This window comes from Hermetia illucens, chromosome 6 (genome assembly GCF_905115235.1).
Source record: "Hermetia illucens chromosome 6, iHerIll2.2.curated.20191125, whole genome shotgun sequence".
Classification (NCBI taxonomy): Eukaryota; Metazoa; Arthropoda; class Insecta; order Diptera; family Stratiomyidae; genus Hermetia; species Hermetia illucens.
Window position 1 is genome coordinate 53,873,749 of NC_051854.1, and position 27,982 is coordinate 53,901,730.

Consider the following 27,982-nt stretch of genomic DNA (forward strand, 5'->3'; position numbering starts at 1 on the left):
TGACAGTTCCCTGCAACCGAAGCCATTGTACTTCTGACAATTACGCGATTGGCGTCTTACGTGAATTAGTAGCAGTGCTTTAAGCGTTTTTATTTTGCGTGAAGGTGCGCTAGTGCAAGAATAGTTTATCCTAGAAGCAAGAGCTTCAAATCCTTGGAATATGCTAGTCAAAGGATTTGTGTTGGGGCTGTGCCTCCTGGCCGCAGTCAACGCGGATTTGGTCAGGTAAGTTTCCGCTACGTAATTTACTTTGGTTTATTTGTTTCAGCTTGTGACGTATCACGGTTTTGTTTTCTTAAAATAGTATCGATTTTGCCAATTGATTTCTTTGTGCTATTGATAATGCGGAATTTTGCATACTCTCCTCGCTATCGACCGGCGTTTTTGTCCCATTCGTTTTGTCTAATTTCCACGAAATGTTTTGCCGCTTTTGTTGTTTTCATTTCAATATACAAAGCATCAAAGTTGATGCTCTGTGACCGCGGTTATCGGGAATAGAATAAATAACAAAACCTGAGTCATATGAAAGAGTCATGCGGTTAATTGGCGGGAGAGGGGAGGGTACTGTGTACCGAGCTTGAGTGGACAACGAGCAAAAACAGTAGCAAAACGAAATAAATTTCTTTCACATTTACCGATTATCTCCACATTATGCCTGCCGACTGCCCTTGACGCCCCCGTGAAGATAATGAGAATAATTCGAGCTGATTAAGCTGGGTAGTCGCTCGCACCAGAGAGTGGTGTACACTTTTCTGCATTGCTTCTTCCCTGGCTTGCAATGGTAACATGATTCCCTGGGCGATAGCGTTATCGTTGGCTGCAGTTTGCTTGTAGAGATAGTGCTGATCGATCTGGTGAATCACGCCTGATTAGAGGTGGACATTTGCTGATAATACGAATCAAGACGACTTTTGTAGTTCACAGCTCAGAAACCTGATATGGAAGTTGTTGTCTTCAATTATGCATTTGTGTGGTCACACGCTATTTCTTATAGTGCTCTAGCATACGTTGAAACATTGCACTAGGCTATGAATGCGGAGATCATCATCATCAACGGCGCAACAACCGGTATCCGGTCTAGGCCTGCCTTAATAAGGAACTCCAGACATCCCGGTTTTGCGCCGAGGTCCACCAATTCGATATCCCTAAAAGCTGTGTGGCGTCCTGGAGCACACCATCGCTCCATCTTAGGCAGGGTCTGCCTCGTCTTCTTTTTCTACCATAGATATTGCCCTTATAGACTTTCCGGGTGGGATCATCCTCATCCATACGGATTAAGTGACCCGCCCACCGTAACCTATTGAGCCGGATTTTATCCACAACCGGACGGTCATGGTATCGCTCATAGATTTCGTCATTGTGTAGGCTACGGAAATGCGGAAATGACTTCGTTTAATCGATCCACGCTTCAGTTGCAGCCACAAACCTTTGGTTTAGTCGCGGGCAACATAAGATCATATCTGGGACAACTTTTATTATCCGAAATTGCAATGGTTTCTGTTTGAGAATATCCACTTTCAATGCTTCTTGGCTCTTGAGCAATCCATTTTTAAGGTTTTGTTTGCAAAACGGTTCAATGTCTGTCTGTCCGTCTCTGGGCACGCCAGAGTGTGGGATTTTTACCCACAAAAACCACCCCCGACTCCCCCCTACCCCGGTGGACCACCTTAAGTATTACATCACGGGGCGGAGTTAGCTTACTTTAGCCAGGTCTCCTTCCGCCTTCCCGCGGGGCTCGTAACCGCCCCTTCCTCACTTCTTCTGCTTTTCGTAGTTTTTCCTGGATTACTGCGATCATGGAATTGATCGCATCCCAGTCTTCATGGCAAGCTACCATTCTCCGGACAAAATTTTCCGGTGATAGCACTTCACCTAGAGTTTCCTCTAGGTTCCTTCTTTCTTCCACGAACCTAGGACATTGGAAGAATACGTGCGCTGGGTCTTCTGAGACTCCGTCGCAGTTTGGACAATTAAGTGAAGTATCCAATTTAAACCTGTACAGGTATTGACGGTATCCTCCATGGCCGGTGAAAAACTGGGTGAGATTATAATTGATCTACCCATGCTTTCTCTCCAGCCACTCCCTGATGGAAGGGATCAACCTGCAAGTCCAACGACCCTTTACTGACTGGTTCCATCGCTGTTGCCATCTGCTTATGGATCTCTCCCTTTCGGCTTTTTTCACCTGCGAAAGGGAGAGATGGACCTGGTGTTATAAATGTTCATCATTTCGGTTGCATGCCACACCAGGATGTCAATTGGCATCATTCCCGAGATGACGAACGCTGCATCGTCTGAGACGGTCCTGAAGGCAGAACACACCCTTAACGCTGTTCTTCTGTAAACCGTACTTAGTTTATATGTATTGCCTAAAACCTGCACCGCGTTTCCCCAAACTGGGACTGCATACAGCATGATAGAACTCACCACCCTGGCTATGAGCAGCCTGCAAATATGCCGCGGTCCTCCTACGTTCGGCATCATCCTTGCCAGAGCCATACTCGTGGTGGATGCTTTTTTACAAATATGCTCTATGTGCTGCTTAAAATTGAGTTTTCCGTCTATCATCACCCCCACGTATTTGATGGCAGGCTTGGTAGTGATGATACGATTCCCGATTCTAATGCAGGCGTAATTTCTTTTGCGGCGCTTAGTGATGAGGACCGCTTCCGTCTTTTCCTCAGCAACTGCCAGTTCAGCACTCTCTAGCCAAGCCTTAACAACACTGATTGCTTCGCTTGAGTACAACTCAGCATCCTCGAGATGCTTTGCGGCCACAACCAGTGCTATATCATCGGCGTAACCCACCACCGTGGCCTTCTCCGGAACCGGAAGGTAAAGCACATCATTGTACATGATGTTCCACAGTAGTGGGCCCAGTACGGAGCCCTGTGGGGCACCCGCGGAGATAACGTACTCCTTGGGTCCAATATCGGTATTGTACCACAATGTTCGCTCATGCAAATAGCTATCTATAATAGCGGCGAGGTAGGTGGGAACACCAATCGTCGCCAGAGACTTTCGTATAAGGTTGCAATTGGCCGAGTTGAATGCATTTCTCACATCCAGGGTCACCACCACACAATATTTGCTGGCACAATCCCTTCCGTGAATTGTATTTTCGGCCAAGCCAGTAACCATTTTGATGGCATCAATGGTTGATCTGGCTTTACGGAACCCATACTGCCTATCTGAAGGGCCCCCTTGGCTCTCGACGACTGGGAGCCGTCTATTATAAATAACCCGCTCCAACATTTTCCCCATAGTGTATAGAAGACATATGGGTCTATAGGAGGACGGTTCCCCTGGCGGTTTGCCAGTCTTAGGCAGCAACACCAGCTTCTGCCGCTTCCATGAAGCTGGAAAGATACCCTCGGACATGCACGTTTCGAACAGCTCCGCGAACATATCCGGTCTACATTTGACGGCAAGTTTGAGGGCCTTATTTGGTATGCCGTTTAGACCCGGGGCTTTGCTATCGCCTATTCGACTGCAGATCTCCAGCAGCTCGTCCGTGGTGACTGGTGGAATCGGCGTCACATGCAGGGGACGCTGGAAAGTGTTAGTATCCCGCTCTTACTGGGGAAATAACCCCTGGATTATTTTCAATAAGAGCATAGGGGAGGTGATCTGCGGAGATGATCGGCCTCTGAATCGGCATGTCACGATTTTACGCTACCCCACGGATTTATGTCCACTTCCAAACAGAGCTCCTTGAAACCCCTCCCTCTTACTCCGCTGGATGGCGAGCTTGAGGTTCTTGCGGGCTTCCCTATAGACATGCTCCTTTTGCCCTTGATCGATCCTACCTATTGCTCTCTGAGCTGTTCGTCTGGCTCTGTGATAAATCGATCGAAGACTGGCAAGTTCACTATTCCACCAATAATTGGGTCTTCTAGTGGAGAATGAGCATCTCCTAGGCATTGACGCGTCACATGCCTTATAGATGCTTTGTGTAACATGGAGAGCTCTATCCGTGGAGGTGCCTGCTTTGCTAGGCAGGTCTAGCCACACTTCCATGAATATTTGCTTATCCATCGCTTTTGCTGACCATCCTGGTGTTCTTTCGGACTTCGGCTTCCGGGGTGCGGGTATCCTGCCTTGTGGCTCCATCCTTAGTTCAAAGGTAATTGCCTGGTGGTCGCAGTACGTGAAGTCCTCGCTAACTTGCCAGGACATGTCACGTGCCAGCGCAGGGCTGACAAAAGTCAGATCTACAATTGAACCAGTTCCCCCTTTCCGATAAGTGTTTACATCGCCTTCGTTGGCCAGAACTACATCTAACTGGGCGAATGCGTTAGTCTCTTTGCTGCCCCACTCGATAGCCCACGCATTAAAGTCACCAGCTATCACCTTTGGTCCTCGTTCCCTTGGGTCGTGAACAAGATCATCTAACAGTTCTTCAAACTCAGGAAGTGTGAGGCTCGGTGAAGCGTAGCAGTTGTATACGAATATACCGCTTATTTTCGCCCACACAAAGCCACTAGCCGCCTGACGCATGCTATATTGTATGACTGTCTGTCTGTCTGAGTAGTACTAAATCTGACATGCAAATGCATATTCTTAGCTGGCTACGTGCAAATGGGACAGTTCTACACTCAAATATACTCACACAAGAAGAAAACAAAACCTTTCATACCTGAAGCGTCCAGCTTCCGGTTTCCCGACTTGTTCTGGTTAAGGTCGGTGAATGGATTCTTCTTCATCCTATTTCCCGTTCCGTGTCGGTTCGTCGCGATTGGTTGCGCTATATTACTCAATCAAAGGCTCGAGGCCCTGTGAGTTTGGGCTTAAGAAAACGCTCAAAGACTTCCCTGCTTATCGTAAGAGGCGACTAAAATTGATAGAAATGTGTGGCCTAGCAATCTACAAATTTTGAAACTTCGAAACGTTAACAATGCCTTGATGGTTCTCACGGCAACGACCTTTGGCAATCGAAAACGGACTAAGATTGATTTTGGGAATGTATGCACGGTATTTCAGCGACGTAAGCTGGACATTCTGGGCCTAAGTGAAGTTAGATGGTGGAACTCTGGAGAGTACTCTTCTCCCTCTTGCGGCAATGTGCTTTGGTACTCTGGAAAGCAGTAGCAGACGCGGATTCGCTGTTAGGTTGTTTCTAACAACATGGCAAGATTCCAGTCCAGGTTAAGGAATATCACAATTGTACAATGTTACGCACAAACGGAGAAATATGCTTTCTACGAGCAATTAAACGCAATTCAGGGGAGGCTTCCTAAAGTTGCATTGTGATCCTTAAGGGTGATCTGAATTCCAAGGTGATATCTGATAACACTTTGGTCGGATATGTGATTGGCAAATACGGTCTTGGCGACCGGTGAGGTTCGCGGATTTCTGTAACTTCCACCGCCTCGCCACTGGTGGGACATTGTTCGAGCACAGTTGGATTTCAACTGACCGACGCCGTACGAACAATTAGATCAACTACATCGTGATCAGCAATAGATTTAAGAGCTGCCTGGATGTGCGTAACAAGAGACGTGTTAACATCGGCTTCGAAAGGTATCACCATCTGATCGCTTACGTTCACCTGCATGCTGCAACCGCCACTTCTCGCAGGGTTGGGAGCTGATCTGTGACCCAGCTGTCACTCGACAGTGGGAGAGCTATCTTGCTGATTGGGCGGCAAATATACTGAGTAACACGACTGACAATATCGATGATGATCAGAAATGCTCTTTTCTCAGTTGCTACACAGAACGTTGGTACATTTCTAAGTGACGTCATAAGATCTGTTTGACCGCGAATTGTGGAAGCGGATGGAAGAAATGCATACTGTATCACGAAGGGCTGATGGTCCTGTGAAGGACGTCAACGGTGGACATCTCATCTACGATATCGAACAACTGAAGAGACGGAAACAACACTTCGCCACGCTCCTTAACCGTATCTCATTTGGTGAAGTTCCTCCTTTTGGCTAGTCACCGTAACGTGCGAATACGGACTGTTCCTCGAAGCAAAAGAAAAATCATTTCGGCCATCAATGCACTCAAATGGAGTAAAGCCGCTGACAATGTTTCGGCACAGTTATTTATTGCTGCACCTGCAGATCTGGTCTTTCACTTGTGCAGAAATTTTGAGAATCCGAGACTTTTCTCAGAGAGTGAAAGACCGGGGTAATCGTCAAGATCCCAAAGAAGGAGATCCGTTTTGAGTGCAACAATTGGATTGGTATCTGCGTGCTCCATACCGCTACAAAGATAATAGCTAAAACAAATCTGGAACGCATTAAAGAACATCTCGAAAACTTGATCGACAGAGAGCAGACTACTCTCCGCTTGGGATCCTCTTCCATCGACCATATCAATACCCTACGGATCATTTTGGAGCAGTGCCCGAAGTTTAGATACACGCTGAACCTGCTCTTCATCGATTTCGAGATAGCGCGAACAAGGTATCTGGACTGCTCTACGAAGAAAGGAGCATTCCAGAGAACGGTATTTCTAACCAAAAGTTTTAAGAAATGAAAACGTAACGCCGTCTTCGTAATTTTTATTCAGCATATATTGATAATTCGGCCACAATTTGTTCCCTTCTTTAGTGGCGGGTGTATAATGCCAGGTTTGTTTTAAGTTAGAAAAGTCCTTAGCGCGGACATAATTGATGCGGGAGTATCAACTTTATAATCTCGTCCAATCTCTCAGCATTCGTCATAAACTGGCCTCAGTCTCTCTATGCATTTACACCAAATTCTCCCCTTCCTTCCCCGTCCACACAAATGCAGATTCTTCAATCTGACAAATTGGGACGATTTTCAGCGCTACTTATCCAGTGCGTTGGGTCCTCCTCTGTCCTCAATTCTGTTTTCTAAATCACTATTGACAAACATGCTCCTGACAAAGAGCCTGGCTACTATAAATAAGGGTGCCTGTAACCCTCCTCTTAGTTCGCGACAGGAACAGATTACTGCAGCAAAGGAAATGACTATTTCACCGACAACGTAACAGAAGCAGCGCTGACTATTGCCTCCTCTCCGAGATCATTAAAAACCTGCCCAGCAAAATTAATGGAGCTATTAGATCCGAACTGAATGCCTCCTATAAGAAATTTCTTAAGTCCCTTAAGTCTGGTCCTCAAGTTTTCTCAATAATTAATCGATTGGTTGGAAGGAAAAAATCTTCTTTCAACATCAACTACTTCTTCTTTTTCTTCAGCCTTTGTCCCATTCACAAGCGGGGTCGGCTCGTCGTGATCGGCTTCGCCATTTGGCTCTATCGAATGCCTGATCTGGGTGCAATCTCGAGGTTTTCAAATCCCCATCAACTACCCCTCGATAATAATAGGAAACCTCCAGTTCTACTTCCCTGAGGAAAAATATTTGCCTGCATAGACTACTTCAGCCACTTATTCAGAGCCAAATTGCCCACGGACCCCATTTGGAACTCGGTGGTCGCCACTACTGTCAATGATAAAAGGTTGAATTTGGAATTGAATTTGCTCGTTTTCCCCCAACCCCCCGGCTAAAGTAATTAGAACCGCCCGTTTGCCTCCTTCTTTACCTCCCAAGAAGAAGTTGAATTTGCAATCATCCAACAATAAAAAATCATCAGGTTCTGACGATATCTCCAATTTCATCCTACAGAAGTGTGCGCCCGACATCAGTGAACGTCTCGCAATTATTTTCAACCGCCTGAAGAACAGGCACTTCCCTGTATCCTGAAAATCAGCTCTACTAATACTTATTCTTAAGAAGTGTTGTTCCAGCGATATCAGAGAAATGATGTATATCTCTCTTCTATCCAATATTGGAGAAATTTTCGAACATATTTTAGTTAATTTATCTCAACAAGTACTACTTCCCTATCATTCCACTTAATCAATTCGGCCTCGAATACTTCAGACCCACCGAACAGGCAAATCTTTACTTGCGAGACCACATCCCCAATGACCTGGAATATAGGCAATGCACCGTAGCCCGTGCCCTTGACCTTAAAAAGGCATTCGATTCAGTCTGAAAAAAGGGCTTGCTTTTCAAGCAAATCCACCCTAATTGCCGCCTCCCCTTTTTAAAGGGGTAAACACAAAACCTTATTAAAATCGGTTTACTGTCTGTCTGTCTGTCCGTCACACGCATTTTTCTCGGAGACGGTTATAGCGATTGACACCAAATTTGGTAGAAAGGTTGGAACTGTGAACGCTCATGCATATAGTGAGTTACATCCTTTTACGACGAATCTAAGGGGGGTCCTCATACATGCAAGAGGGGGGTGTAAATTTTTTTTCATCAAATATTAGGTTGTTGCAAATGAAATGTCGGATATTTGAGTAAAATTTCAAAAAACTATAACTTTTATGAAAATTAATTTTATTAGTCAAAATAAGAACCAGCAGCTTCAATGCACTTCTCCCAACGAGATACAAGGGCATTTATTCCAGTTTCGTAAAAGTCTGGGTTTCTAGAGCTAAGAAATTCTTCAAAGGCACTTTTGACAGCTACTTCATTGCTGAATTGTTTCCCCGCCAAAAAGTGATCCAAATGCTTAAAAAAGTGGTAGTCGGTTGGCGAGAGGTCGGGTGAATATGGTGGATGAGGAAGAGTCTCATATCGTAATTCATTTAATTTTTGGACCGTCATTCTGGAAACATGAGGTCGGGCGTTATCATGGAGCAGTATCACTCCATCTCTGTTGACCAATCTAGGCCGCTGAACACGTAATTTCTCGTGCATTTCATCAAGTTGGGCACAATATTTCTCTGCATTAATTGTTTCACCACGCTCCAAAAACGAATAATGAATAATTCCAGATGCAGACCACCAAACAGTTACCATTACCTTCTTCGGGTGAAGGCTCGGTTTCGGCATGTGTTGTGGAGGCTGATCGGCATCTAGCCATTGCGCTGATCTGCGACGGTTGTCGTACAATATCCACTTTTCATCGCATGTCACTATTCTGCGCAAAAAGGCATTGTTCCTGTTGCGGTTGAGTAGAGAACTGGATATTTCCATTCGCAGCGCCATGTTTTGCTCGTTGAGTTCATGCGGAACCCACTTATCAAGCTTCTTCACCTTTCCAAGCTGTTGTAAGTGCCGAGATACTGTCGAATAGTGTACGCCTATTTTCTCTGCAATGTCACGAATCGATGATCGGGGATCAGATTCCACTATCAAACGCAACTCGTCGTTGTCGATCGATGGTCCTGGGTGTCCACGAGGTTCACTTTGGAGGGTCATGTCGCCTGATCGGAATTTTTCGAACCACCGCTGTGTCGTTCGTTCGTTTGCTGCGTCAGCTCCAAATGCTCTGCAAATGTTTCTGGTTGCCTCCGCTGCGTTGTGACCAAGTTTAAATTCATATAGAAAAAGTAGAAGTTTTTGACTCCCTTCCATGCTATTTTCTTTGAGTTTTACTTGGAACTTCAATGACAATTGAAACTGAAATGACTCCTTGATCGAACGAACGACTATTTATACTCAATTATCCCATACCACCAGAGTCACCTTGCGGCAGTTTTAAACATTAAAATCATAACTAACTTCACTTCATTGAAAAATCCGACATTTCATTTGCAACAACCTAATATAATCATGTGGGGTATCAAATGAAAGGTTTCGGTTAGTACTTTTCGAAGTCGTTCTTAGTTTTGACTTTTGTTGAAAAGGCGGAGAGTGCGGGGGGTTGAAAGTGGTCATTTTTTAACGAACCCATTCTCAGGAACTACCAAACCGAAAAATCTGAAAAAAATCAGGGGCTGCCACTATATGGTGCCTAGGCTCCGAAATACCCTCCATGCTGATAACTGTTCAAATAAAGTTAATAATAATAATAATAAGGAAAACCCACTTTAAGTTCACCCTAGATTCACAAAATTATGCAGTAATGTAGGCTATAGCATATGGCATGATCCTGCCAAATTTAGTGAAAATCGCGCTATTACTAACAAAGTTATACTAGGTCAAAACTGAAGGTCTTCTGCAAATTCAAGACTATGAATGTCAATATCACTTGAAAGCGGCTATTTTCACATAATATATGCATATTTTATGTTCTACATGCTAATGGGACAAATGCACACTCAAATCTCTATATAATAGAAATACACAAAATCTTTCATACCTGAAGCGTCTAGCTTCCGGTTTCCCGACTTGTTAAGAATGCTTGTAGACTTCATCTCCAACAGAACTTGTCACGTGCCCTTTGACTCCAAAAAGTAAAAGCCTACAACTAATCATTGCCAATCAAAAACCTAATTCTACACATCCTGACCAATGGTTTCCCAGCATAGGCTACCATGTCACCCAACGTAGTCGAAGCCCTTCAACATTTCGAAAGGACGATCCCCACCGCCAAATTCCGAAGGCCGAATTTTAAATTCCACAAAAATCCTTCCCATCCCCGGGGTTGGTCCCCAATTCCACATATGGTCAAATTGTCACGCGTGAGACTAAAGAAGTGACTGTTCCACCCTAATCTTCTGATAAAAAATCTTGTTACACGTTACGCCTCGCTGAGCGAGCGAAGGTATTAATTCTCCCCTCAACCATCACATCTACCTTTTAACAAAGCTCTTCCCCGGATTTTCACATTGGCTAACCTCGTCGGGCCAATGCTCCGGTAGTCAATCCTCGTTCAGATGTCGATTACCTATTCATTATATATTGCCTAGTCTAGATTAAGCTATAAATTATCATCATGAACGGCGCAACAACCGGTATCCGGTCTAAGCCTGCCTTAATAAGGAACTCCAGACATCCCGGTTTTGCGCCGAGGTCCACCAATTCGATATCCCTAAAAGCTGTCTGGCGTCCTGGCCCACGCCATCGCTCCATCTTAGGCAGGGTCTGCCTCGTCTTCTTTTCCTACCACAGATATTGCCCTTATAGACTTTCCGGGTGGGATCATCTTCATCCATACGGATTAAGTGACCCGCCCACCGTAACCTATTGAGCCGGATTTTATCCACAACCGGACGGTCATGGTATCGCTCATAGATTTCGTCATTGTGTAGGCTACGGAATCGTCCATCCTCATGTAGGGGGCCAAAAATTCTTCGGAGGATTCTTCTCTCGAACGCGGCCAAGAGTTCGCAATTTTTCTTGCTAAGAACCCAAGTTTCCGAGGAATACATGAGGACTGGCAAGATCATAGTCTTGTACAGTAAGAGCTTTGACCCTATGGTGAGACGTTTCGAGCGGAACAGTCTTTGTAAGCTGAAGTAGGCTCTGTTGGCTGACAACAACCGTGCGCGGATTTCATCATCGTAGTTGTTATCGGTTGTGATTTTCGACCCTAGATAGGAGAAATTGTCAACGGTCTCAAAGTTGTATTCTCCTATCCTTATTCTTGTTCGTGCTTGTGTTTGACCAGTGCGGTTTGATGTTGTTGGTTGATTCGTCTTCGGTGCTGACGTTGCCACCATGTATTTTGTTTTGCCATCATTGATGTGCAGCCCAAGATCTCGCGCCGCCTGCTCGATCTGGATGAAGGCAGTTTGAACGTCTCGGGTGGTTCTTCCCATGATGTCGATATCGTCAGCATAGGCCAGTAGTTGGGTGGACTTGAAGAGGATCGTACCTCTTGCATTCACCTCAGCATCACGGATCACTTTCTCGAGGGCCAGGTTAAAGAGGACGCATGATAGCGCATCCCCTTGTCGTAGACCGTTGTTGATGTCGAATGGTCTTGAGAGTGATCCTGCTGCTTTCATCTGGCCTCGCACATTGGTCAGGGTCAGCCTAGTCAGTCTTATTAATTTCGTCGGGATACCGAATTCTCTCATGGCCGTGTACAGTTTTACCCTGGCTATGCTATCATAGGCGGCTTTAAAGTCGATGAATAGATGGTGCAACTGTTGTCCATATTCCAACAGTTTTTCCATCGCCTGTCGCAGAGAGAAAATCTGATCTGTTGCTGATTTGCCTGGAGTGAAGCCTCTTTGGTATGGGCCAATGATGTTCTGGGCGTATGGGGCTATCCGGCCTAGCAAGATAGTGGAGAATATCTTATAGATGGTACTCAGCAACGTGATACCTCTATAATTGCTGCACTGTGTGATATCTCCCTTTTTATGTATGAGACAGATTATGCCTCGCTGCCAATCGTCAGGCATTGATTCGCTGTCCCATACCTTGAGCACAAGTTGATGAACCACTTGGTGTAACTGGTCGCCTCCATATTTAACCAATTCGGCTGTAATTCCATCGGCTCCTGGCGACTTATGATTTTTTAGCCGATGAATTGCACGGACTGTTTCTCCTAAACTTGGTGGTGGCAGTATTTGTCCGTCGTCTTCAGTTGGCGGGACCTCCAACTCGCCGATGTTCTGGTTATTCAGTAGCTCATCAAAGTACTCAACCCATCGCTCTAATATGCCCATTCTGTCGGAAATCAGATTTCCCTCTTTGTCTCGGCAGGATGAGCATCGAGGTGTATAAGGCTTCATCCTGCTGACTTGTTGGTAAAACTTCCGCGCCTGGTGCGGTTGCTCCCTGTACTTTTCTAGTTCACAGACTTGTTGGTTCTCCCAGGCTTCCTTTTTCCGTCTGTGAAGTCGCTTCTCCGCTCGACGGAGTTCGTGATAAGTCTCTGCGCGTGCTCGCGTTCTTTGAGAATGCAACATTACTCGGTATGCGGCATTCTTCCGTTCCGTTGCTAGCTTACATTCATCGTCAAACCAGCCGTTCCGACTCCTTTTGCGGCTGGGGCCAAGTATATTTGTGGCCGTATCCATGATAACGTTCTTCAGGTGGTTGTGAAGATCATTTGTTGATGCTTCATCTCCAGGTCCTCTATTGACTGCGGTTATTGCGGCATCCATTTCCCTCTTATAGGTGTCGCGGAGGGTTGTGTTGTGGATGGCTTCAGTGTTCACTCTCACCTGATTGTCAGAGGGGATTCTAGGTGGTATTGTTATTCGAGCTCGGAGCACCATGCCAACGAGATAGTGATCCGAGTCTATATTGGCCCCCCTATATGTTCTGACATTCATCAAGGCTGAGAGGTGGCGGCGTTCGATCAACACGTGGTCAATTTGGTTGAAAGTGGTCCCGTCTGGAGAGGCCCACGTATGTTTGTGGACCGCTTTCCGCGCAAACCAGGTACTTCCAACAACCATTTCGTGTGACCCTGCTAATTGAATAGTCCGCAGTCCGTTATCATTTGTTTTTTCGTGTAAGCTATGGGAGCCAACGTATCGCCTGAATACGGGCTCCTTCCCTACTTGGCTGTTAAAATCCCCAAGTATGATTTTGATATCATATCTGGGACAGGCTTCGAGGGCTCTTTCTACTGCCTCGTAGAAGGTATCCTTCTCCGACTCTGCAGTCTCCTCTGTAAGGGCGTGAACGTTTATGAGGCTTATATTTCTAAACTTGCCTCGCAAGCGCAGAGTGCATAGCCGTTCGCTTATACTTTCAAAGCCGATAATAGCAGGCTTCATTTTTTGGCTGACTGAGAAACCTACTCCGAGCACATGGTTTACTGGATGGCCGCTATAATATATGGTGTAGTGGCTCTTCTCCAGGAAACCGGTCCCTGTCCATCGCATCTCTTGCAACGCGGTTACATCAGCCCTATATTGGGACAGGGTATCGGCTAGCTGCTTATCAGCTTCATCTCTGTACAGGGAGCGCACGTTCCATGAGAAAATGCGCAAATCATTGTTCCTTTGTCGTTGCCGGGTCCGTCGTTTTAACATCCGTCCTATCCGAGGCTCCTGTTGTGGCTTCGTAACAGTTTGTTTTCCGTGTAGGGTTGTCAGCCCTACCCAACCCCCAACCTGGAGGACCAGTTGGTACAATTTGTCCCGTTTTTAGGCGCGGGAGACTCGCCTTCATCCTTCTCCGTCTGCAGCTTTTCGTCAAGAAAGAGCTCCCAGCGGTCACCACGTGGAGGTGGAGATAGGGTTTGGTAGTAGAGCTGTTGGTGTTGGTTCAGCAGGCATTTCCCAGGTTTTATGCTCCATCGTGGGTACCAATCCACGTTTCGCCCCGGGACCTATACTACCCTTTGACCACCACCTGATCGAGTGGAGGTATTAATTCTGCCCTCAATCATTACACCTACCTCCGCTCTTTTATCCTCCTTTTATCAAAGCTCTTATCCGGACTTTCACAGAGGTTAATCCCGTCGGGTCAACGCTCCGGCAGTCAATCCTCGTGTCGATCATCTATTCATTATATATTGCCTAGTCTAGATTAAGCCAATCGACATAATAGCTTTTATAGTATGAGATCTCTGTAACCATTAGCTTCGTCCCAAAATTGAGGTCACTTCTACCAATTAGGCCTTCCAATCTAAGTGTCCGCAATCCTTCAATCATATTCCTTGCACAGCCCCAAATCGAGTACAAGGTAGCTATTACCAACGAGAAACGACTGCGCTTTACCCCTCGCTCAACCCCATCCATCGGTGCCTAAAAACCCTCACCCCCTCGTTTACCAGTACGGAGTTTACCTCCTCGTTTACCAGAACGGAGTAGTGTTTTGTTTTGCGTTATCTCTTTATTTAGCTGTGGATTCTAAATTATTCTTACCTTTGATGTGGTAACATGTTTTTTAAAAATATTTTCAATTGACCTTTTTTCCTAGGGTAAAGCTTACTAAATTTGATTCAGCACGTCGCCATTTCGAGAGTGTAGGAACAGATTTAACTCAACTACGCTTGCAAAACAGGTACGGAGGACCTACACCTGAACCGTTGTCGAACTATCTTGACGTAAGCCTCTCCTGAATTTATTACAATTTTAACGATCCTGTTAATTTGATTTCAACCTGTTTTAGGCTCAATATTATGGCGCTATTTCCATTGGAACTCCACCGCAAAACTTCAAAGTTGTCTTCGATACAGGCTCTTCAAACCTGTGGGTGCCATCTAAGAAATGCCATTTCACAAATATTGCTTGCTGTATGTATAGTGAAGTTGATTTTGGGCCCGCATTTTCATTAAATATTTCAATTATAGTGATGCACAACAAATATGACAGCAATAAATCAAAGACTTACCAAAAGAATGGAACTGAATTTGCAATTCGCTATGGAAGCGGAAGTCTTTCTGGATTCCTATCGGAAGATACACTTTCAGTATGACTTATTTGAAATATTTCGTTTCATCTATTCTTTATTATTATTTTCTTTTTCTGAATAGATGGCCGGATTGGACATAAGGAATCAAACATTCGCCGAAGCTTTAAGTGAACCTGGTCTGGTATTTGTTGCTGCTAAATTTGACGGAATTCTTGGATTAGGTTACAGTTCGATCGCTGTTGATGGAGTTCGACCACCATTTTATCAAATGTACGATCAGAAATTGATTCAGGAGCCAATTTTCTCATTCTATTTGAATCGTGATCCGAAAGCACCAGAGGGTGGTGAAATTATCTTTGGAGGAGTAGATAAAAGTCATTACACAGGTAGGTCTCTTCTTATTTGTTTATTTTTTCATTATTCACTTTTGTTTGCAAAAGAATTATTCACAGTTTTTGTGTTCAATTCAATTCTCATCGCCGATTCAATTTTGTATCAATATTCCAATAATGGATTAGTATTAGTGGATGCATAAAAAAGCGACATTGTTTCTTCATCGGCGTCTGTTCAATTCTTAGATATATAAATCAACAATACACACTCGGAACCGCACTTTAACATACATCTCTTATGGCTTGAGTGTAATCCTCACAACATTCCTTCTTAAAAGTATCGTTACGATCTTGAAATGAAGTGCTCTAACACGCTTCGAGGCGTGGATCCCAATCGGATTGTCCCATTGATTGCTATTAGGGCTCGATCGGAAGTGAATGTGCCATCCACAAAAATCGGTTCATGGAAGCTCTATATCTAACTCTAACGCTAACCCTGATCGATTGAAAAGTATTTGAGTATAATTTAATCGTCGGTTGGTTATCTACGAGTGAATTGTATGCAAGAATAATATACAAGGTGTGTCACAAAAAATTTTATATTTAGTGGATCGATTAAAAAAAAGTAAGCCGTATATAGAAAAAAATATTATTAATTATTAACATACACTTTTTGGGGATTTATTTCTTAAAACTAATATCGTCTAAATGTAGACCCTCGCGTTCTCGGCACTCATTTAATCGAACAGTAAAATTACTTATGACGTCTCGGCAGGTGGACTCAGGGATGGCTGCCATTTCGTGACGGATATTGTCTTTCAAATGTGCCAGTGAAATTGATTTATTGGCGTAAACTCTAGATTTAAGATAACTCCATAGGAAAAAGTCCATAAGGGTTAAATCTGGACTGCGTGGAGGCCAATTTATGTCATCTCTCCGGGAGATCAATTTGCCTGAAAAAATTTCACGAACACGTGGCAGAGACATATTGGACGTGTGTGAAGTTTCTCCGTCCTGCTAGAACCATGTTCTTTGGTTATAACCAGGAAAGTTTTGCAGTTCAGGCACCAAGAAGTTGTTTAACATCTCCACATAACGCTCTGAATTCAGTGTAACTGTACGCCCCCTTTCGTCTTCAAAAAAGTAAGGGCCGATAATTCCTCGCGCCAATATCGCAGCCCATTCGGTCACTTTAGGCGAATGTAGGGGTTTCTGATGTTTGCGTTTCGGATTCATTGCACTCCAGTAGCGGCAGTTCTGCTTATTTACGTGGCCATTAAGATGAAAATGGGCTTCATCCGAAAACAAAATGTTGGTAAACGTTGAAAATCGCTCAATCACCTGATTTGCGAAATTAAGCCTCTGACTGGCATCTTGGGGCTTTAATTCTTGCACCAATTGAATTCTGTAGGGGTGCAGCTTTAGGTCTTTGTGCATAATGCGATGTAATGGTGATTTAGCTAAAATAGTCCATTTTTTGTAAACCACAATTTTTAAGTACGCCGGAGCATAGACTAGGTTTTTACAATCAATACTCGATAGATGTAATAATTAGACTTTATTAATTTTAATGAATGAGTTTAAATTAATTAAAAACTGCACCGCGTGATAACCGACAATCCAAACGTTAGAGGCAGAAGAGAATGATCTCGCTTCATGTGGTTCTTTCTGCCCCTAACTCATGGCACACTTTCCTCGCTAGTCCTCCACTCCCGTGGCGAGCTCTACAAAGTGGAAAGTTCCGTGCCATCTATTTGTTCGCATTCACAACATTCGAAATAAATTTCGAATGCTGCGAATCTTGCCGCGCCACATCACTCCGCCCCCAGATGAAACCTAGGGGTTTCGGCGACTGATCCCGGAACTTCGTTCACCGTCAATCCACAAAGCGGACACGACGCTGCTTCGGGGCGGACACGGGTTTCAGCCTGGACAGAGGGACCGCCTTTTTGTGTCCACCGATCTCGAGCTGGAAGAAATGTTCTCCCCGTTTGAGAACGCGATACGGGCCCTCATATGGAGGTTGCAGCGGCTTTCGGACGGCATCCGTCCTGACCAGAACGTGCGTGTACGTGTCCAGTTCCTTGGGCGAACAGGCAGGTGTGGACGAGTGTCGGGTGGGTGGTGTGGTTTTTATGCGTCGGAGATTATCCCTCAGCAGACGCACCAACCCCGACTCTGTGAGACCCGATCTCTTGTCGAAGACCGTATCGCTTGGGAGTCTCGGGTTCTCCCCGTATACCAACTCCGCGGGGCTGGCAGCAAATTCCTCTCGTCGGGTTGTACGTACGGCCGAGTAGGACGAGAGGCAAGATTTGGGACCAGGACGGATCGTCGCGTGCCATAATGGCGGCTTTCAGCGTCCGGTGCCAACGTTCTAGCATCCCATTGGATTGCGGGTGGTATGCAGTAGTCCGCTGGCGTTTAAAACCAAGGAGTTTGCCTAACTCGGAGAAAAGGGTGGACTCAAATTGCATTCCCTGGTCAGTGATGACCACTGCAGGGACGCCAAAGCGAGGTATCCACTCTCGACAGAGGGCTTCGGCACATGATTGTGCCGTAATGTCTTTCAGAGGTATTGCCTCAGGCCACCGCGTAAACCTGCCGATGATTGTGAGACAATATCTATAACCGTGCGAGTCTCGCAAAGGCCCTACTGTCTACTATGTCGAGGTGTATTGTGTGGAACCGCTTGGTAGTGCGGGGGAATGAGCCCACTTCTTTCCTTACATGCCTGGAGACTTTACACTTCTTGCATGCGATGCACTCTCTGGCCCAGGAATTGACATCCTTATTCATAGAGGGCCAGAAGTATTTCTCGGTGACTAGCCGATTTGTTGTCCTGATGCCTGGATGCGCTGTCATGAACTGCGTGGAACACTTCCTTGCGAAAGGTGGCCGGAATGTATGGTCGAGGTCCCTTTTCCGAGTCTTCGCAGCACAGAGAGAGGTTTGAGCCGAAAATGGGCAACTCCCGAAATTTGTATTTGTGGTTTGATTTGAGGCTCTGAAGTGCTACGTCATCCTCCTGCGCCTTGGCAATAGCCGAGAAATCGAGTGAGGCGGGGATGTTAACCTCGGAGACACGAGACAAAGCGTCAGCAACTATGTTGTCCTTGCCGGACACGTGCTGGATGTCTGACGTAAACTGGCTTATAAAACTCAGGTGTCGAAGCTGACGAGGGGACGCTTTGTCGGGCTTCTGTTTCAAAGCATAAGTGAGAGGCTTATGGTCCGTGAACACTGTGAACGGCCTGCCTTCTAGGGAGAAACGGAAGTATTTGATGCTCAAGTACGCGGCGAGCAGTTCGCGCTCGTAGGTACTGTAGTTCCGTTGAGCACATTTAAAGCACTTGCGCGCTTCCGAATTGAAAGGTTCGGGTCGTCACGAACAGACTGATTAACATTCTCCACGTTTTCTACCGTTCTTAATGACCTAGGTCGCCCGGATTTTGATTTATCTAGGGTTGTACCAATCTCTTCAAACTTTTTAACCCAATGTCGAATGAGAGGAATGCTTGGCGCATCATTTAAGTGACGAAAACCTCGAAGATTGCAGAATTTTCTACGCGTTACAGTTGCCGAATTGCCGTTTTTGTAAAACTCTCGCATGCACAACGCGCGGTCTGCTCCCGAGTAACGCTCCATAACGACTGAATTCCCAAGAGCCAGACTATCGATTGACATAGCTCCCGCGCCCCTCGGATCTCGGATACATTGCGTTCACGCGTTCAAGCTAAATAAATATAAAATTTCTTTTGAGGCACCTTGTACATCGATTAAAGGACTAAATCACTTTGAGAAGCAGGAGATGCTCTATATTTAATATGTATTGCTAGGATAGCTGTCGACATTGCCTACACTGGACAAACTAAGAAGGCAATTTCATGATCATCAACCGTCGACTAAATGATAAAAACCGGGGGTCAAGACGGGTCTTGGATTTTATCAAATTCAACCCAAATTTTGCTATTCAAGAGGTGATGAGGAAATTTTTAATTCTAATTTCCGCATTTGAAAGAAGCACGTGATATTCGTCATGATTTAATGCGTCCTTCAATGTGAGTTAATCGCCTTGTCTTTATTGAACTCACGATAATTTATTATACTCAAGAAAGTCACCATATTCTTGCAGTTTAATGTCATCGGTCATCCCATCAAGAGGAATTGATCAAGTAACGATAACTTATGCAGTTTTGAGTTAGATAAAACATGTACTGAGTTGACAAAATAACCGGATTTTTTGGATTATGCTGTAAATGATAATCTTATCGAACTCTAGTTCTCCAAAATAATTCGCTCCTTTCTCTTTGCTTGGTCTAACCCTCATTACTATCAAAGCTAGGAAACCGTGGGAGAAAAACTATAAACAAACTTATCTATCAAGAACTTTCAACAAAATCTATACACAGACTATAGATAGTTTTTAGACGGACCCTTGTTAATCAAGGCTGGCTTTTGGAATCAAGACATCACTGTTCAGGGTTGGCGCAGCCCTTGAAAAATTTGAACTCCTGTAAACAGACGAACATATTTGTGAAGGGGGATGATGTCGCTAAGATGTCATTTTTTTGCTCCTTGAATCCAATCCAATTTGGAGTATTCTCACCACTAAACCATCTGGACAAACTAAACTGTCACCTGGAGACGGTTGAGTTTCGTTATCTGTACCCAATGTTGAAGACTGTACTCCTTAGACTTAGGGTGAAGATTCATTAACATCAAGGGCGTAACAGCCGGGATCCGGTCTAGGCCTGCCTTAGTCAGGAACTCCAGACATCCCGTTTTTGCGTCGAAGCCGGCCAATTCGATATCCCCTAAGAAATGTCGGGTTCTGGCTTACGCCATCGCTCCATCATAGATATTTCCCTTATATACTTTCCGGGTTGGATCATCCTCATCCATAGAATTAAGTAATTCGCCCATCGTAACCTATTGAGTTCGATTTTATCCACAACCAGACAGTCGTGGTATCGCTCTTAAATTTCGTCTTTTACCTTCATTATCTTGCGCCGTTGGCTCGATTTGGATGAAGGTAGACTGCACATCTCGGATTGTTCTTTCCATAAGGTCAATATCGTCCGCGTAGGCCAGTAGTAGCGTAGACTTAAAGAGGATGGTGCCTCTCGCATTAACATTAGCACCGCGGGTCGCCGTTTCCAGGGCCACATTAAAGAGGTAGCATGCAAGTGCAATCCTTTGTTTCTTTGTGTTGTTGATATTCGATGGTCTCGACAGTGATCCTGTTCCGTTTATTTCGCCTCGCACATTAGCCAGAGACAACCTAGTCAGTCTTACCAATTTCGAAGGGATACCAAATTCTCCCATCGCCGTGCTTTTCACTCTATCATTTTGATATCATACTTGGGACAGCCTTTGTGGGTTCGCTCTACTGTCGGGTACAAGGTATACTTCTCCCATTCTGCCGTCTCCTCTGTGGAGGCGTGAACATTAATGAGGCTTAAAAGTCGAGATTTGTTTCACAAACGCAGCCTTTCGCTTATGTTTTCAAAGCTGATAACATCAGGTTTCATTTTTATCTTCGGGAAATAACTCGGGAAGGTTCTTTTCAGCGGGAAGTCTGCATGCCATTTGCCTTCAGGAGGCGTCCTTACATTCGCAGGCAGTAGTAAACGATCCATGATATATGGAATCTGAGTACTTCAAAGCACGATTTCTTCATTCGTTACAGTGGATCCGGGTAGAATATCTACGTCCGAAAAATCATAATAGCCTTGCACGAATATCAACGTGGTGTTTATTTTTTTAACTACAGGCTACGATCTGGCCGTTGACTGCGGACTGTTGAAAATTGTTTTTGATTGGTTTCTGGAAGGCACGTTGTTTTAAGGGCTTCATTTTCTCCAATTTGAGCAAGAATTGCGACGATATAAGTTGGATATATTCTGAGTATAACTAAAACATAAATGAGTTCGGATCGCTTAAGTGGTGAGAGCGCTGGGCTGTCGTAGCGGAAGGTCGCGGTTCAAATCTCACTGGCGGCAGAGGTAATTGTTATCGCGACTGGATATCGGTTACCAGTCGATTCAGCTGTGAATGAGTACCTGAACCACAACAGGGTAGTAATTTTGGGCGAGCGCAATGCTGACCACATTGCCTCCTACAGTGTACTGTAGTGTACCGTTACGGTCTTGAATGAAGTGCTCTAACACACTTCAAGGCCCTGATCCAATATGGATTGTTGCGCCAACGATTATTATTATCATAAGTAAAATGAGATAATGGGACTCTGGAGAGAACTCTTTTCCTTTTTGCGGGACTGTGCTTTTGTATTCTGGGTGGTGCGGCATATTGTTTGTGGATAAGGCATAATTAACGAGCAATGAACATCTAATCTAAAGTACGTTGCAACATTCTACTGACTGCGGAGGCGGACCGATGGACGTAAAGAACTGAGAACTTTGTTGGTCACTGCAAGCAGAGGTGGTCACGGCGTTTTGAAGCTTCTGTATCTTGACAAAGTATAAAAAGTACATCATACACAACGATAAAAGAAATTTTATCATTACGTTGGCGAGGGAAGACATGTTCCGCCGATGCATCGGGGGTAATTCTTAGATTAATTTGAAGATCAAAATGGAATCCACTGTTGGATTTTGTCATCGATGCTTTTTCTTTTCGTCACTCAAGGTTTTTTGTTGGCTGGAATACGTGGAGGGTTTCATAGGTCCATGCCACCTTTCTCCAACCACTTCGAATATATCGATTAAGTACTCCCCACCTTTCGAACAAATGTCAAAACAAAGACTGGCTTCGGAAAGTATTAATCAAGACTTTTCATTTGATGCCCCACATGACTATATTTGGTGAAAAAAAAACAACAACCCTTTTGCATGTATGGGACGGCGGAATAGATGCCTAACAGCTGTCCAAATTCGTACCGAATTCAATAAATCTCGGTCGAAATCGGTTCGGTGGCATTGTTATCCAAAAATCTCTGTTAAAGCCACGTAACAAAGAGGAAAGGATGCAATGGGCTCTTATCTATTAAGAATGGATTCTTACTGAATTCAATCGCCAATTGATTCGTTTTTCCAACAAGGTAATCTTTCAAAACAACGCTCCAAATTATGTAGAGGTTGATTATAAGCTGGCCCAAACACAACCCAACTAAATCGAGTTGCCTGTGCGCAGGGCTCGTCATTTTGTCCACTGCGAAGTCCGAGCTCCTCAGACAAATGTCTTAGCCATACCCAGACATTCGTCTGAAACAGAAACAGAGAGCCTGATGCAGAGGTTTGGTTGAGACATATGTCTGATTCAGAAAAAGATTTTTGTCTGATGCAGACATTTGTCCGCATGATGTCTGGAATACGCACAGAGATTTGTCTATTTCTTGTCTGAGGCAGCCGGAAACACTTTCCTATGCCAAACATAAGTTAGTAATAGTGTTTTAATATGTTTACTTTTCAAATATACTAGACAGTATTCTGCCGTGTCGTGTTGTTTTCTAAGTGGGCGTCAGTCAATTTGTCGTGTGGTTTCCACTGGGGTTTACTGAATCTGTTGCGCCTTATCGTTCCCAGTGGGCGTTAACAAAACGGTCGTGTCATATCGTGTCGATCTCAGTTGGTGCGCTCCTTAATTCAGCTCGCATTTCATCCCAGATAGGTTCACGCCGTTGCCAAAAGGACTACAGCATAGCCTGTTGACAAATCGGAAGTCAAAAACTCCTCTCAGAATGATGGAGTTCTGGATTTGAGGAAACTCGTAGTAACGCTCTGCTGCAACGGGGAAGGCGATGACTTTTGTACGAAGGCCTGTTGTACCCACCTAATGTACACTTCTAAAAGGGTTGGCCCGGTGTAAGGCAATTGAAGCAGAGGTTGGAGTCTCGTAGCGTCTCCAACTTCTAGACCACAGTCATTACCTCCAGAGGTTGATATCGACTTATTCGGTGGGGACATTGACAGATGAGGCAGAGAACTTGATCCCCTTGTCCCAAAGTGGATCGCCTTAGCTTGTTTTCCGCTGCTGGCGCCACATGAAGCAAGGATTCAAAAAACTGAGTCCTCCCGTGAAGAATAAACAAGTCAAACTTTAATGCTTTTGGGTTTTCTTTATACCAATTATTCAAATTATTGAAATTTTGTGAGGTTTGGCCACAAATGTAGCAGTGCATGGTTGATAATGTGTCGGTGGCAGCATTACATACTTTATTACCATCGATTAATGTAAATAACATGGTGTGCTAGCTGCGCCACGTGAAGTTGACACTAGTGTATTTGTTAACTTTTTAACATGAGATTTTTTCCGTAGTGATACCTTTTGATTCAGAAATAAACCGTTTTCGTACTGGTCTACAAGGTAGGGGTTGGATTCTGATTCACTGATCAATACCAACAGCATATGACAGCGTTTTTGGAAGCGCGTTTTTGGAAGTCTCCTTTGGACATACCTATCATATCTTTCTGTTTTATATTTAATCGAAAATTATTTAATATACATACGACATATGCTAAGGTGGGAACCTGGCTGGAATAAGTATATGTCGTAATGGAGAGGGTTTCCGTGATGTCATTAAAGAAGTCGTACGAGAATTGAGAGCTCCAGCTCTGTCCGCTGCTGTTTTGATCGAACAAGCTCATCTTCGAGTCGCGCCTCAAACCAAGGTATCTAATAGCTCGTTTTGACTCGTATAGTCAACTCGCCGAACGATATGGGACGCGTAGTCGGGATTCTCTTTCTGGTCAAGATGACTACTTCGCGACTCTTCTGGCATGTCGAATTTTGAGGCTATCGAATGAAGCGTTCCATGGGTCCGCTCCTAGGATAAATCCCTGTGTTAATCCCATGATCTCCATCCTCCTCTGGCGTCTAATAGAGAAGGAGCGATCAATATTCGGAAGAGACAGCTTGACACGAGGAATGAGTTTTCTAATGTGCCTAGCATATTTGTCCATCTTACGGAATTGAAGGCATCAAGCGTTTTGAGGAGCACTATCCGTGAAGATTTGGTTGCGGTTGTGTGCTTTGGCTCGAACTGCATCAACGAAATCCATAATAGTATTGACGGTGCATCTCCCAGCTTTGAATCCGAACTGCCTTGGGGATAAGTCCCCGACAGCGCAGATCGCTTCTGCGAGTCTACTTTTGATGCGCTTTTCGAGCACGGCCGTGTCAACCATACACAGCGGTCGGTATGCAGACGTCTGCTCAGGATCTCCTTTTCTTTTGCTGATTAGTGCATGTCTCGCTACCATCCAACGGCAAGAAAAAAATGCCCTCTTTCAGACAGCCGTTGGACGCCCCGAGCAGCAAGTCGGGCCGTTGGTGGAACACCAGTTTGTAAACTTCCGGCGGGATACCATCAGGACCTAGCGCCTTCTTGTTTTTCATTTGCTTCATTGCTTCTTCGAGCTCTCTTATTGTGAAAAGAGAACAATCCTCGGCGCTTTTCGTGCTATTGACATCAACCCATATGGGATATCTTGGGAATAATTCGGTACTAAGTATGCAGGATTTCCACAAAGCCTTGATTTTCCGGGTGACAAGTTTATAGCCAACTCCCCACGGCTCCTCATTTACTTCGTTGACTAGGCTTTGCTAGTTGCGAGTTTTGCTTTTATTTATTGCACTGCGGAGTCTCTTTTTTACCGATCTGTACTCTGCCTTTATGGCACATGCCTCCTCGTGCGCGTGTTAAAGTTGTGCCAAACGAGCTTATGACACTCCTTCCGTAAATTGCGCAATTTCTGCCGTCCACCAGTACATAGAAGGCATGCTACGGCTGGAACCGCTCCGCGGTACTGGTGATCACCTACCGAGAAGCCTGCTAGGACTCGTCATCCGTCCATCGATGGTGCCAGAGATTTCGACGCAAAAGTGATATCAGGGGGGATGCTTCCTTCGCAGCCTGGGCGCCGAAACGTTGGCGTGGATCCGGTGTTTAAAACTACGATTCCGGTTCTCGCTATTACTAAGATCCGTTTCCCTTTAGAGTCTGGTTGACTCGTGCCCCATGGACCCTAGCACTAAAATCATCGCCTGCCAGGATCCACCCGAAACGGCGTCCACCAAAGCATCAAACCGGCACCGAAAGTGCGGCATCATCCTATTAGTTCCGCCCTAGCCCTTTCTGGTAACACCTTAAAGATTGGGCACCGTCCCGAACCCGCAGTGTGTGCAAGGTTCTCACCAGACGCGCCATGATCCTTGCAGGGAAAGCAATTTTCACTTTCATTGCAGGTCTTCGCTTGGTGACCTACCTGGCTGCATCTGCGGCATGCTGTCTTTCTGTCTGGTCTCTTGCAAGTTGCTGACGTGTGTCCATAGTCCAGGCACCTGTAGCACTTGATGGGGATTATCTGCATTTGTACCCCGGCTTATTGGCGGCACTGGGTTGCATCGATCTTGGAAAAATTACGAGAAAGGCGTCTTCGATGGTATGGTCACGTAATTGGCACTTATGAAAATTTACTTGTTAAGATTGGCCTGAACATCGACGCCGATGGAAAGCAGTAAAAAGACCGCCCGAAACAATGGTGGTTTGATATGCTGGACGGTGATTTGAAAGCCTCGCGACTGCATCCATATTTGGCCCTTGATAGAACAAAATGGCGGAACCGATCACGGCTAGCCGACCACGCTTGTGAACAGGATAGAGACTGAAGAAAAAGAGGAAGGAAAACAGTTCTTTAAAACAGATGAGGGTTCAGCAATTTAATTTGGATCCCTAGAGAGCATATTTCAATATCTTGTCAATATAAATCCTTCCGCTACCGCGCGTGGATCGCGACCTTCTGCTGCGGAGCTTGGTGCAGATGTAGACCAATAACTCAAAGTTCTGTTGAATATTTTTTCGGTTTCTTTTTGTACATACTTCGTGTCTCTCTTAATGATGTAATTTATAAGTAGATACTTATACTTCCTTTTTTATAATGAAATAACGAATTACAACACTTCATTCATAATACTCTCCATTTCAGGTGAAATCACATACGTCCCAGTGACCCGCAAAGCCTACTGGCAATTCCAAATGGACGGAGCATCGGTTGGAGATGTCAAATTTTGCAATGGTGGATGCAAAGCAATTGCCGATACTGGCACTAGCCTTTTGGCTGGCCCTGTTGAGGAAGCGACAAAAATTAACCAAGCGATTGGTGGAACGCCAGTAATGGGAGGACAATATATTGTTGCATGTGAATCTATTCCAAAATTGCCGAAAGTTCAATTTGTTTTGAACGGAAAAACATTCGAACTGGAAGGAAAGGATTATATTTTGACGGTAAACAGTTTTGGGAACTTTGCCATTCGTGTTTCTACTACAGTTGTATCTTTTTCTTCCGCAGATCAACCAAATGGGTAAGACAATTTGCTTGTCTGGATTCGCTGGAATTGATATCCCACCACCAAATGGACCACTATGGATTTTGGGCGACGTATTCATTGGCAAATTCTATACTATTTTCGATATGCAAGAAGATCGTGTTGGATTCGCCACCGCTGTTTAAAGGGCTTTCTACTGTTATGTCAGTAAAGTTATACAATTTAAGTCTTCAGCGGCATCATATCCCGAATTTCCTCAATTACGTTAATATTTAGACAAATAGCAATTCAATTTATTAAAAATGATGTTGCAAGCTTAAAACTTCGACTTTTTCTTCAATTTTTGATCATCTCCCACGCATATGTTGTCTGTCTTACATGTTGATCCCGCGTGAGTATCTCTAGGGCGTCGTTTAGGCCAATTTTTCCAAGGGTCTGGTATGCCTTGCTGAAATGGCAAGTGAAATTGTTTATGCAGATCTTCTGTAATCTTTAGGTTGTTTTTCGAGCACCATTTCAGGGCAGTTTCATTTTTGACTGATTTAAGTGCTTTTAAATTCTTTAAATATTCAAACAGAACAAACTCTGACCAAGAGTCGGGAATTCCCGTTCTTAAAGAAACTCGCTCCCGGTTTTTAGGAAGGTTCACGAGCATTTCAATGATCGGTGTTGTTTCCATGAGTAAAGTACTGCTGAACGGGCCTTTAACAACAGCTGTTGCTTGTATATCTTTTGGGACGGGGGCGAATTGATAAATCCACGCACATTCTAAACGACTCGATTGACCTTTGCACGAATGATTCATTGGCGATACGGAAACAGTGAAATACTTTTATAAAATAGATATTTATCGCGAAAATCGATTGCTTTTAAATGCTATCGACAGTTTTAGATATCGGGCAAGCTTGTTTAATCCGATTTGATGTCATTTGATAGATTTTTCGGATACTAAGTTCATTTTGCGATTTGTCAGCTTAGAATGAGACGAGTTTAAGATTTGGGTAATTTCCAAACACGATAAACCGCGCTGAGCTTATTATGGATTTAAATCATCATCAACGGCGCAACAACCGGTATCCGGTCTAGGCCTGCCTTAACAAGGAACTCCAGACATCCCGGTTTTGCGCCGAGTTCCACCAATTCGATATCTCTAAAAGCTGTCTGGCGCCCTGACCTACGTCATCGCTCCATCTTAGGCAGGGTCCGTCTCGTCTTCTTTTTCTACCATAGATATTGCCCTTATCGACTTTCCGGGCTGGATCATCCTCGTCCATACGGATTAAGTGACCCGCCCACCGTAACCTATTGAGCCGGATTTTATCCACAACCGGACGGTCATGGTATCGCTCATAGATTTTGCCGTTATGTAGGTTACGGA

General features: G+C 44.7%; 2 protein-coding genes across 2 annotated transcripts; one reads left to right on the forward strand and one right to left on the reverse strand.

Moving 5' to 3' along the window:
• LOC119659301 (lysosomal aspartic protease-like) lies at positions 1 to 26,926 on the forward strand. Its single transcript, XM_038067314.1, has 7 exons — positions 1 to 225; positions 14,549 to 14,675; positions 14,741 to 14,864; positions 14,922 to 15,040; positions 15,105 to 15,369; positions 26,265 to 26,563; positions 26,628 to 26,926. The coding sequence occupies exons 1-7, from the start codon at positions 161 to 163 to the stop codon at positions 26,787 to 26,789; spliced, it is 1,161 nt and encodes a 386-aa protein (XP_037923242.1). The 5' UTR covers positions 1 to 160; the 3' UTR covers positions 26,790 to 26,926.
• On the reverse strand, positions 26,912 to 27,527 carry LOC119659302. The gene is made up of 2 exons (XM_038067315.1): positions 27,195 to 27,527; positions 26,912 to 27,052 (listed from the first exon to the last, which is right to left on the reverse strand). Exons 1-2 carry the CDS (start codon positions 27,407 to 27,409, stop codon positions 26,941 to 26,943), a joined length of 327 nt encoding a protein of 108 aa, XP_037923243.1. The 5' UTR covers positions 27,410 to 27,527; the 3' UTR covers positions 26,912 to 26,940.
• Between the last annotated feature and the right edge of the window lie 455 nt (positions 27,528 to 27,982).